The sequence below is a fragment of the Rhinopithecus roxellana genome, chromosome 3 (assembly GCF_007565055.1).
Source record: "Rhinopithecus roxellana isolate Shanxi Qingling chromosome 3, ASM756505v1, whole genome shotgun sequence".
Lineage (NCBI taxonomy): Eukaryota > Metazoa > Chordata > Mammalia > Primates > Cercopithecidae > Rhinopithecus > Rhinopithecus roxellana.
In genome coordinates this window covers 148,011,646-148,024,138 of record NC_044551.1, presented here as the reverse complement: position 1 = coordinate 148,024,138, position 12,493 = coordinate 148,011,646, and the positions used below count along the sequence as shown (strand labels likewise).

The window sequence follows — 12,493 nt, the reverse complement described above, 5'->3', positions numbered from 1 at the left end:
TTTTGTGGAGGAAATATGATTGCTGTTTATTAAAAATGGAGCCATGGTAACATCTCAGAGCACATGTAATTATATTTGAAGACTGAAAAATATGTTGTTGTTTTTCCCTGGCAAAAAAACGGCAATTTATTATCCCCAATTCACTGGTTAAAATGTGTACTTAAAAATATAAGGTTTAGAATGTATTTGTGGTTCTCTTTGTAATAAACAATTCTTTTAAATTCAAACATGGGTAAAGAGAAAAATCTATTTCTGAAGAAAGGAATAATAAAACTAATACATGACTACAAATTTCTAGTACACTGACTTTTGCCATCTGAAAGGACATTTCATGCACTGAACAAAACTTTCCCTTTCTAGAAACATGACATGTTTTATAACTCATATCATCATAGATATTCTGATATTAAACCAGAAGTACAGGATTTCTTTCAAAGACAAGGCTATTATAAACCAAGTAGCTCCTTTGCTGCAACAAGTGAATGATTCTAAATATATTTAACTTCTAGCTTTTAAGATAAGATTTTAAAAGTAAAAGTGTTATTTTATTATGCATCACTCAATTTTGATGGTAATTATTGTTTACCTTACTGCTTAGAGTTTCAGATGTTAATCTAATGAAAAGAATTTACTGGTAACTAGGTTTCTAACTTTGCAATGATGAAAAGCCTGTATTAATTTAACCTACAGATTTCATTTGTTCTGAACAGGAAAAACAATATAAATCACTTTTAAAATCATTAAATCCTGACTTAAATTAATAAAGTCATAATTAGGGCATTATGCTGTGTTTGTTATGGAAGTGGCAGGGCGAGCTGCTTTAATTACTGTCTGTAATAAAAGGAGCAGAGAGCGTACTGCGCCCCAATCAGTGCTGACAGCCACGACTGAGCCGAGCTGCAAGCTCATCAAGTGAGCGGGCAGCAGGCTCCTGGGGAAAGGACCATCATGTAGGCAGAGGCCATTCACTGACAGCAGTGGGGAAAACAGAGTTGCACAATCCAAGATATTAGCCCCAATTACTCAAAATTTTAATGACACTTTAATACACGATAATGTTGTTGATAATGGGAGATCTTAAAAAGTGCTAACACTTAAAGCTCTTCTGACCGTCTTCCTTCACAGCCCTTGACTCTAATATTTAGATCATAATCTTTTTAATATAACATTATTTAGAAAAATCAATTGTCTTGGTTACATAATGGCAAAGTGTTGAAGGATTTAATTTTAGCCCTCAGCAAAATTGCTACAAAAGGTAATTAAGTGTTTCATACCTATTGCTTGATCACTTAACTCAGCCTTCCAAGGTTATACCAATTTTCAAAATGTAACCCCAAGATACGTTCAAGTTCAAAATGAAAGCTAAGCATTACAAGTAGGAAAATAATGTGAACAACTAGCACTTTAATTTTAAAAAGATTTAATATCTGTTTGGGAAAAAATACACACTTCTTTTCTCTCACCATTTTTTGATTAACAAGAAACATCTGCCTGGGGCAAACTTTCACATAATATTTTTTGAAGGAAATTCTGACAAAATAAATTACCTTTTTCCTTTGGCTTTTGAGTTCCTCTTGGCTGTTCTTTTATTTTCTAGGCCTGACTCCCTTCCACTCTCACTGTCCTGCTCACTGGAGGAGTCCTCACTGCTGTCCTCATTGCTGTCTCCTTCCTCCCCACTTTTGCCTTGCTCTCCACTTTCACTTCCAGATTCACTCTCTGAAAAACAGAACCAGATGTTCTTAGATTTATAGTCATTTAATTAGACACACGGACACCTGTAACTGTCAATATTCATCACAAATGAAACCAGATGTTGAATTTTAGTTCAGTGGACACCACATGTTTAACTTTCATTCCCATAGCCATTCTTTCAGCTCTATGGATTCCTTTAGCACGGTGAGTTTGGAGGGAGGCAGACAGAGAGAGGATGCTCTGACAATGAGTAGAGAAAAGCTAAGCAAGGATGAACCAAGTAAACCAAATTTGAGGGAATCTCACTTTTCAAACCCCAAAGTATACAGCTTTGTCAAAAACTTCCTTTTAAAGAATTACATAAAGATTGATGTAAAGCTAAAGAAATAATTTTAAATTCTTCTGCTTGTAATGGGAAATTCTATTTAGAGTAAAAGAAGGCAACAGTTTAATCTTCTTAGGAACAAATTTTGAGAGGAAAATGAGCCATTCAAATCACCTGGAAAAACTTCCAAATTCAAAGACAATAGGCAAAATGACTAATTAAAGAGTTATTACTTATTCGAGCTCGTAAAGGAGTTTTCCATAGGTCAAAGAGATGATCAAGTTACATTGAGGAATTATACTTTTAAATGTTTTATGTATAAATTATGGTATGCTAGGACTCTCTGCAGAAGAGAATACATGAAGAATATACGTGTATTTTTTACTACTTAAAATGACTATTAACTACAGAGTTGTGTCCCAGACAAAAGGACAAACTGTTGCCCTGCCTGTGATCTATGTAACAAAGCCCTCTTAGGCAGGAATACAACCTTTAATTAAATATTCTAATGGTTAAATAACACCAACATCAGGAAGGTCCATCACAGTGAAAAGCTAGGACTGCCTGTATTCTTTCAAGATGGCTTGCAAGGGGCACAAGCATGGGTTATCAAGTTAGTGTTCGGATTCAGATCCCGGCTCTGCTACTTGCTTGTTTTACAACTGATCAAGTTATTCAACTTCTCTGGGTCTTGGTTTCCTTTTCAGCAAATGGGGATAATACTAGTTACTTTTCAGAGTTGTTCTGAAGATTAAATGATTTGAAACATATAAAGGTGATTAGAACACAACAGGGTCTGCCACAGGTTAAGGCGCTCATCATTATCATCATTTACAAACAGGAAAGTCTATTTTACTAAAATAAAGCTACTAAATAAGGACATTTTAAATTTGTGGCAATATCCAAGTTACACACACATACATATTAAGTCAGATAACTGGCTTATGCTATAAACGATGAAAAGAAATTACAGCATCTAAGTTACTCTCTCATGTCATCACATGGGACAGCAACACGAATCTGGGGCCAGCTGACTTCAGGCACCATTATTTAAATGTTTGAGTCAGTAAAATCTTAGAGAAAATTAGTTTATTCTCAAAAATACTTGCTACCTGGAAAACACAATCTTATAACGTTTTTGTTTGTTTGTTTTTTGAGATGGAGTCTCGCTCTGTTGCCCAGGCTGGAGTATAGTGGCGCGATCACGGCTCACTGTAACCTCCGCCTCCTGGGTTCACACCATTCTCCTGCCTCAGTCTCCTGAGTAGCTGGGATTACAGGCATGTGCCACCACGCCTGGCTAATTTTTTGTATTTTTAGTAGAGATGGGGTTTCACCGTGTTAGCCAGTATGATCTCGATCTCCTGACCTTGTGATCCGCCCGTCTCAGCCTCCTAAAGTGCTGGGATTACAGGTGTGAGCCACCACGCCCAGCCAATCTCATAACTTCTAGCAAGAAAAGTTTTCTTTTTTCCTCTGGCAGCTACAGTAGAACTCCTGCCACATGACTCATTATTATATGTATTCAGACAAACTCATGAAAAGCTGTAATGTTAATGGAATATTTCATATTTGTATTAAAAATGGTCAACCTATGAATAGGCATGGGCTAGTGAATAAATATAATGAAGACAAATATCTATATGTAATTCTACAAAATGAAGAAGTACATGATTAATTACACAGATAATTCTCACAAGTCTACATTGCTCCTGAAATTCCATATTTCTTAATATCTACTTTCTCAATTGAGTTATTTCTCTACTTTTCAGTTGATTACTTCAGAAGGTAATGTATCACAGATTAATTTATCAGATATTAAAAACAAAGATTTTTGATAAGGAAGACAGAGAAAAGAAGAGTGAATTACCTTAGAGTTGGGTAGTAGATAACCAAGTAAGAGTGACAGGCCCTGGTTCTCCAAGGAATAAGATTTTAGAGAAAGTTGGGTATCATTTGGTCTTGGGGCAGACTTGCCTATTAGGTTAAGTGTTAATAAGAGCATCAGAAAGTGACTCCAATATATTTTTCATTAGGCAAATCACTCACAGAATTTTAGCAATGAAGGGACTTTAAGAAATATTTAACTCTACTCCTTCATTTATCTGATACAGAGAAAAGTAGGTGCCTTCTTCGATGTGCATAGGTAAAACCCAGGGTTTCTAAATCCTTCCTATTGAGCATTCTTTTCACTGCATACAGTTACTCTCAATCTTTAGTTTGATTTTTTTATAGTATATAGAGACTTAATAATTTTAGCTTTATCTCTATAGAGGTTCACAGAAAGAGATGAGTATAAAATGAAAGAGAAAAAGACTCTTCAAGGTATAAAATAAACTTTACATTTTTATAAAAGAAAATTACTTTTAAAGACTCCACTAAAAGTTTATCAAGTGGAAAATCATGTTTTTCAATAGATGTAATAGGCATTATGGTTTAGAATTCAGAAAAGTGTAAGTTCCTGTTTCAGCTATACCAATGTATTAGCTATTGTCCAAGAGACATTGTAAAGTAAAAAGAGAATTTAGTAATTAAAAATTACTTTGAAATGTAAACAGCGATATATAAATGAAAGGGATTATTTTGATAATACAAACTTCACTTAAAACCACCTGCTGAATAGTATGGATTAGGCCTTGTTTCTGAGATATAGAATGTAATCTACTATGTAAATAATACATGCCAATAAATTATAAAACCCACCACTGTCACTGCTACTATCAGAAGAGTCCCCCTCTTCCTCAGATTCAGAATAAAACTTCTTAGCAGAATTCTCTTGCTTTGCTTTTCCCGCTGGGGTCCATTCTTTTGCCTGTTTAAACAAATAAAGTAAATATAAATGAATTACCATTCAGAGATTTAGAGTTCTGGCAAACTTAATCATTAAGAACATAAATGAATTAAAAAGCAAGCTTGTGGCCTCAACAGAGAATGCAACTGTTAGAAGTCCTGGCATTAAGGCTGATTCACTTTACTCCTAAATACAGCAGCACAAACTCTCACTCAGAGCCCCTATGTTAAACCAACAATCTTATTTCAAATATACAATCTTTAAAACTTTTGTGTTTGTTGGCCCACAGAAGATTTAAACAAAAGTAGTATATCCTAAAATAGGTGAGCAAAACTAGAAGCAAACAGAATAACAGCAATAACAAACACAAGTTCATAGCTTGACACTGAAGTAGAGAGAAAAAGAAAAAAGAAAATATTTAGTGTAGGCAATAAATTGCCCTAACCATCTCAACAGCCTAAATCCTGGAGTAATCCTTGACTTCTCTCTTTTTCTCGTATCCTAAACATCTCAGCCATCAAGAAATCCTGTAGCTACCCTGGTCTGACCCACCCTTCTCTCCTGGACTACTTGTTACCTTGCTTCTACTGCCCCTCCACCATGCCCCCAGCAAACAAACTTTGCAAAACACAGCATCTAGAATGATTCTATTAAAACCTAAATCAGATCAAGCTCCTTTTTGACCTGAAACCCTGCAGTGGCTCCCCATTTTACTCAGAGAAAAAGCCAAAGTCCCTATAACAGTCTGCATAGCCTGACACAACAATCCTTTCATGACTGCCCCTCCACGACTGTCCCCCTGTCGCCTGCCTCTCTGACCTCTTGCTGCTCACCCTCTTGACTGATCTGCTCTGGCCATGCCTTACTGCTCCTCCAAACGTCCCAGGCACGCTCCCAGTTTAGGGCCTTCACCCTAGCTCTTGGCACTTCCAACACCATTCCCTGCCACGTTTTTTTTTGGTTGTGGTGGTTGTTTTTTTTTTAAATCACAGCATGTATTACTTTTTAGTATACTATACAATCTACTTGTTTTTTTAACTGTTGGTCTATCCCTGGTTGAATGTAAGTTTCTGGAGAGCAGGGAACTTAAAATATTTTGGGCAATTTTTTTTTTTTTTTTTTTTTTTTTTTTTTGAGATGGAGTCTCACTTTGTTGCCCAGGCTGCAGTAGTGCCACGATCTCAGCTCACTGCAACCTCTGCCTCCCAGGTTTAAGTGACTGTCCTGCCTCAGCCTCCCAAGTAGCTGGGACCACAGGAATGTGCCATCACGCCTGGCTACTTTTTATATTTTTAGTAGAGACGGGGTTTCACTATGTTGGCCAGGCTGGTCTTGAACTCCTGACCTCAGGTGATCCACCTGCCTTGACCTCCCAAAGTGCTGGGATTACAGTTATGAGCCACCACGCCCGGCCTATTTTGTTCAATTTTAAGTGTGGCTGACACAATAAATACTAATTACATTTATTAGCCTCTTAAAGATTTCAATATTAAATTCAGAAATATGCTTAAGAAAAATATTGACTTTAGTGTTTACTAAATATTGTATTAGTAATATCATTTACTAATATGAGCCCCTTTTATCACTTCAATACAGTGTATTAGTTTGCTTTTATAGTCACGGCCTTGATTCGTCAAGAAAAAATTAAATCATGCTTCATATATGATTTGTTAAAGAGCAGAGAAATGTATACTTCCGAAAAGATTAAAATAGTTGAGACTCATTTATTTATTGTACCTTTTAAGTTTTTACTATGTGCAAGTCTTTGCTAGAGTACATATTTTGTTGTAAAGGAATCTAGAGCATGACAGAATTTCTTATTCAAGAATGTTTCTCAGCACTGAATGTACAATAGAATCACCTAAGAATAGTTTTTAAATGTTAATACAAACAATAAAAATATTAATACTAAAAAAAGAATACCTAGGTTCGCCTCTTGAATTCTAATTTAATTAGTCTGGTGCATCCGTCTGATCTAGTTGTGTTTTGTTTAAAAATCTCCATCTGATTATAATGTGCAGCTACATTTAAAAGCCACTAGTCTAAGGCCAGGTGATGTGGCTCATGCCTGTACTCTCAGCACTTTGGGAGCTGAGGCAGCAGGATGGCTTGAGCCCAGGAGTTTGAGGTTGCAGTGAGCTATGATTGCACCACTGCACTCCAGCCTGGGTGACAGAGCAAAACCATGTCTCAAAATACATACATACATACATACATACATACATACATACATACATACAAATAAGAATAAAACCACTGATCTAGAGGGCTTAAGGTATGTTGCCTAAAAAGAGAAGCTTCAGTAACCTGGAAAATTACTAACTGGACAGTAACAGCTAATTAATGAGCAAAAATTACTTGAATATATTTGAATAAGATGCTTACATAAGATCAGCAGTATGGCTTTCTTTTATATGTATTTAAAATGCTTCTGTCTACAAAGATAGTATTCTATAAACAAAGCTCTCATATTTTTGGTAAACTCTGAAGTCTGTATTTTTCTTAAATCCAAACATATTTCTCTGAGGTCTGATAAAAAGTTTCTCGGATTAATTTAATAACACTAAATCAATAATTTCAGAAAGCCGGGCTCCTATGCTCAAATGTGCATTTTTTCTTGACATGGCCATGAACTGTTTGGAGTTTCAGGTTTTAAATGGCCAAAGGTGAACAATAAAAATATTTTAATTTTTATTGTGGTCCTTTATAACTAAAGGACCACATTATCATTCTAAGCAAAAGGAATAATAGAGAAAAGAAAAGAAGAGAACATAGATGCTAATTTGAAAGTTCCTATGAAGTATAAAATATTGACAGATTGTTTATAAAGCAAAATACCCTTCATATGCAGAAGACGGTCTTTCTGTAAGTAGAAAACAAAGGACTTTCTAGAACTAAGCAAATAAATTATTAACTAAGGATCTTCAAAACTTACTGGGATCATAATATAAATATATATTATATTCTATATCCTGGAAATGGTGGTGTGTATTTCAAAGTGACTTCTCCTGTCAATCTGACTAGGTTCCCTGTCGTTTTGATTAAAATATCAGATTATCTAAACCTAGGCCATTTTTCTTACTAAGTTATATTTCACAGTTACAAGACTTGACCCTGTAAGATCGCTTTACAGGAAAACTAGAATAACATAGTATATGATGTGCATGAAATACAGTGACATGACTTGGAAGGGAGATGAAGTAGAGTGAGAGACAAGAAAGATAATATGGACATTATTTTTTGTATTGTAGCTGCATTTAAAAATAAAACTATCTATATTATTTATATACTTAACTGTGTCCCTCATAGTACAATTTTAAGCCAATTGTCTCAGAGTCCAATACATTGAAGCTGTTTTCTGTATGGCATCAACAGGGACAGTTTTATCAAACTATGTTCCATCAGTTATAATGATTCTCCGTAAGTTACCAATTATTAATTTCATAAATATAAACAACAAAATGAAAAAAATTAATTTGTCTCTGTTGAATTGGATAGGTGAAATGAACATAATATGTTATATTTAAGTACTGTCCCTATCAGGTAGTTAATGCTTAGAAAAGCACATGAAAATGGAAGAAGCCAGCCAACAAACCAATCTATCAGCCAATAAAGAATACTGCTGAGACCAAATTAAATTGCATAGCATTGCTATCAACTTTGAGAAGATAATGCTTTTTGGTGGGTGGGGGCAGCAAGGAGACAGAGATAAGGCAGAAGTAGGGGAAGGATAAAAGGATGGTTCTACTTGGGCTAAAACATCATGTAATCCATAATGAAAAAGAAAAAAAAGAACCATAAAAACAACAAACAAGCATAATAAGGAATTAGGAAAGAAAGTATGTCCGTAGGAAGAACCGTAACAACACTCTCTTTATATTCTAGTATCTGATCAAAAGTTGCACAAATAGGCTGGGCACGGTGGCTCACACCTGTAATCCCAGCACTTTGGTAAGCTGAGGTGGGCAGATCATTTGAGGTCAGGAGTTTGAGACCAGCCTGGCCAACATGGCGAAACCCCATCTCTACTAAATATACAAAAATTAGCCAAGCATGGTGGCATGTGCCTGTAATCCCAGGTACTTGGGAAGCTAAGGCAGGAGAATCGCTTGAACCCAGGAGGCGGACGTTGCAGTGAGCCAAGATCAGGCCCCTGCACTCCAGCCTGGGTGACACAGCAAGACTCTGTCTCAAAAAAAAAATAAAATAAAAATTTTTTTAAATTGCATAAATAAGGCAATTCTTTTGAAGAGTACTTAAGAGCATGCAGATTTCAGTGAAAAATCAACAAACTTAGCTGCAAGGAGGGATAGACATGTAATTGCTTCTCATATTTTTACATATTTCTACTGTTACCAATTTTTGGCCGTCTCTAAGTACAGATCATTTGTCACAACATAAAAATAACGGTGCTAAGTACTAAGGATAATACAGATTTGCAAACAAGCTCAGGGTTATATCATATTACATAATAAAATACAGTAACAGCATGGACAATGAACTCGGACCTGGGTTGGAATATGGTTCTATCACTTACTGGCCATGTGAACTTAGGCAATTCACTTAAGTTCTCTAAGACTTGGCTTCCTTGTCTGCAAAGTGGAAATAACAATAACCATCACTTCCGATCAGAATTAGGTTTAAACAAGATAGTTTTTGTAAAACATTATCACCGTACGTAGTCGGTGATATGTTTTCTTTTTTTTTTTTTTTTTTTTTTTTGAGACGGAGTCTCGCTCTGTCGCCCAGGCTGGAGTGCAGTGGCCGGATCTCAGCTCACTGCAAGCTCCGCCTCCCGGGTTTACGCCATTCTCCCGCCTCAGCCTCCCGAGTAGCTGGACTACAGGCGCCCGCCACCTCGCCCGGCTAGTTTTTTGTATTTTTTAGTAGAGACGGGGTTTCACCGTGTTAGCCAGGATGGTCTCGATCTCCTGACCTCGTGATCCGCCCGCCTCGGCCTCCCAAAGTGCTGGGATTACAGACTTGAGCCACCGCGCCCGGCCCAGAATATAATTCTTAACTGCTTTTTTTGTTAACTCCACATTTTAAAGTATTAAATATATTTTGCATAATCGCTACATACAATTAGAAGGCCTCTCTCATTTTTCTTGTTTGTATGAGAAAGAAACAGATAATATTAGAAAAGAATGTTAATTATTTTATCTCAATGGCCAGCATTTTTTTAAAGATTGATAAAAAGAGTATTTATATAGCAATTTTTTTTATGAGAAAGCACCATATTATTCACTTTGTGACCTTGTCAAAGGACATTTTTGGTACACAATGCTCCCTATTTATGTTCAGGCTTCACTTAAAAATGGTTCGTCAGAAAATCTAGAACACTTTGTGTGGTTTTTTCTGAAAGAGAACAGCAAAAATTATTCAGAAAGATATTGTCAGGAAGCTTACAAATATCTAAACAAAGTAGAAAAAACTTGATCTAATGAAACTAAATACCTTAGAAATTGAATCTACGCAACTACAAATGCAACAGCACAAATGTGGGTGGTACTGATGCAGAGAATCCAGTTCTCTATTTCCCTGAAGAAAAGGAACAGTACATGTACAGTGGCATAGGAATACTATAATATTTAGTTGCTATAAAGGCAAGGTATATCTAACATATTACATTTAGAAATACTAGAACAATTTTCAACTCTCCAAAAAAGCTTTTATTAGAAAACAATAGTTATCCCAGAGTCTTCCACTGCTTTAATAAAACTAATTTCGGAAAGGTCAACTTACCAACTCTATTACTTCTACATTTCGAACTGATGGGTCGGGCGCCACCTCTGGCCAATTAGATAATTCCAGGTAGCCAGTAGCTTTAATGTTGAGAGTATGAGATAAGGTGCCAAGCTGGAAATGATCTCTATCTATTAAAAATAGGGAAATATATAAAATAAACAATATGAGCTGTATATAACAGAGAACAATCATAATCAGAGCTCAAGGTAATTGGCATATTACCTCAAATGTCAAGGAATAAATATAAACCAGGAAGCTCTTCATAGGTCAAAAAACTGATTTCAGTCCATAGATTACAATAATCTCCCCCATAATGGTCAATAAAAAAGCTAATCAGTCAGTGTGTTTAGAGGTGTTGCTCTGAAATGTAGCTTCTCTAAAAATTACTTTACTGTGAATATTAAGAATGACAGCACAGTTAAACAATCCATATACATGTCTTAGCACAAACACATCCAGAATTTTAATAGTTTTTCTACAAAACTGAATTGCTTTTTATCGCTTGACAACATTAAATAAGAAACAATATGAAAACCAAGGTATATAATTATTTGATTCCAACTGGAATGGCTACTTGTAAGGTGGTAAAATACTTAATTAGTCCTTTTAAAAAGCTGGGACACATCAGTCAACTTCCCTCTTTGAAAAACCAGTTTAAATATAAAGAGATATTTTTTATAAAATAATTCCTCCTAGCAAAACTGATATTAGCATACACAGAATATTTACTTAATAACTATTAAAAGGAATAATATCTCTTATAAAACTATTTAAAAGATAAATGAAGTCATTGTTTATAAGAATAACATGGTTTTCATCTATCGCCCAGTTTAAATGTTAGAATAAAGTCAGAATACTTAAAATTATTTAGGTAAATAAGGTCTACAAAAATATAAACTTTAATATAAAACTTGCTTTTGAGAACAGATCAATGAGTAAAAAGCACATTGTTTTTATATATTTATATATGCGAATCATCTATATTTCCTAAGAGATAAATTTTAAGCACATTAGAAATGGCGACATCCTGTCATAATTTTTTAGATAACATATATTTTGTAGTTATATTCTGATAATACCTTTAAAAGGAGACTCAAGCAGTGGTGCAGGCTTTTGTGCTAGAAATATTTTTTTGGCATATTTACTTAAAGCTCCACTCTTTTCATTCGGAACAATAAGCTGCCTAATAAATCTTGTACGGTCTCTGATGTCGTAGTTTTGATCATACTTGCCGAGATTTAATATGTACTGGGTAAGCAATTTTGTCTGTTGGAAAAAAACAGATCAAGATGAGAATACAGTTATTTATGATTATTGATAACTCTGGATAAACATATTTAAAGAGGTAATAAAAATGAATGGTTATGTCAAACAAATGTTGTTCCGTAGGGAATATGCATTTCTAATGCTGCAAATGGAATTTTGAAGCCAAAGCACATGTCCTCTTCTGTACTGGGTAGGTGAATGCTGAGTATTGAGAAGCAGCCATGTGCTAGATTATTAAACTGCTGAAGTGGAAAGAAAGGCATCATTAAAAAAATAATCATATATGGCAAACCCGCTGAAGGGTCTACGTGAGAATAATGAATGTGGAAATACAACTAAAAACATGGCACTCAAAACTTAATCGGAAAAATATGCAGGACATCAAAACATCAGAGAGTATTAGGGGGCTGGCAAACTGCTTCTCCTGAGGTGTGTTTTATGAAGAGATACTGTCCCTGGCATAAGCAGTGTCTGCACTCTGACTGCACTCAGTTACTTTACCCTGAATTATGACCCATTAAAGCAGACACATGAATCACTGAACTGGATTACTGCAAATTATTTGCAGTGCATTTAGCTGTTACTTTTTCATAAAAGCAAGCTGCTGATGCCCTCTAAAAACTAGGATAAAAGACTTCTTCCATTTTTCCCCCATGCTGCTTATAGCC

The 12,493-nt window shown here is 35.3% G+C and overlaps 1 protein-coding gene across 3 annotated transcripts in view; it reads right to left on the bottom strand.

Moving 5' to 3' along the window:
• Positions 1-12,493, bottom strand: part of AP3B1 (adaptor related protein complex 3 subunit beta 1) — a 305,763-nt gene that overhangs the window by 112,335 nt on the left and 180,935 nt on the right. For all 3 annotated transcript variants that reach the window (XM_010356679.2, XM_010356682.2, XM_030927327.1), the window contains exons 16-19: positions 11,639-11,825; positions 10,557-10,687; positions 4,724-4,832; positions 1,548-1,719 (exon numbers count right to left, since the gene is read on the bottom strand). In XM_010356679.2, the coding sequence (XP_010354981.1) occupies positions 1,548-1,719; positions 4,724-4,832; positions 10,557-10,687; positions 11,639-11,825 (599 nt within the window). The remainder of the gene's footprint in view (positions 1-1,547; positions 1,720-4,723; positions 4,833-10,556; positions 10,688-11,638; positions 11,826-12,493) is intronic.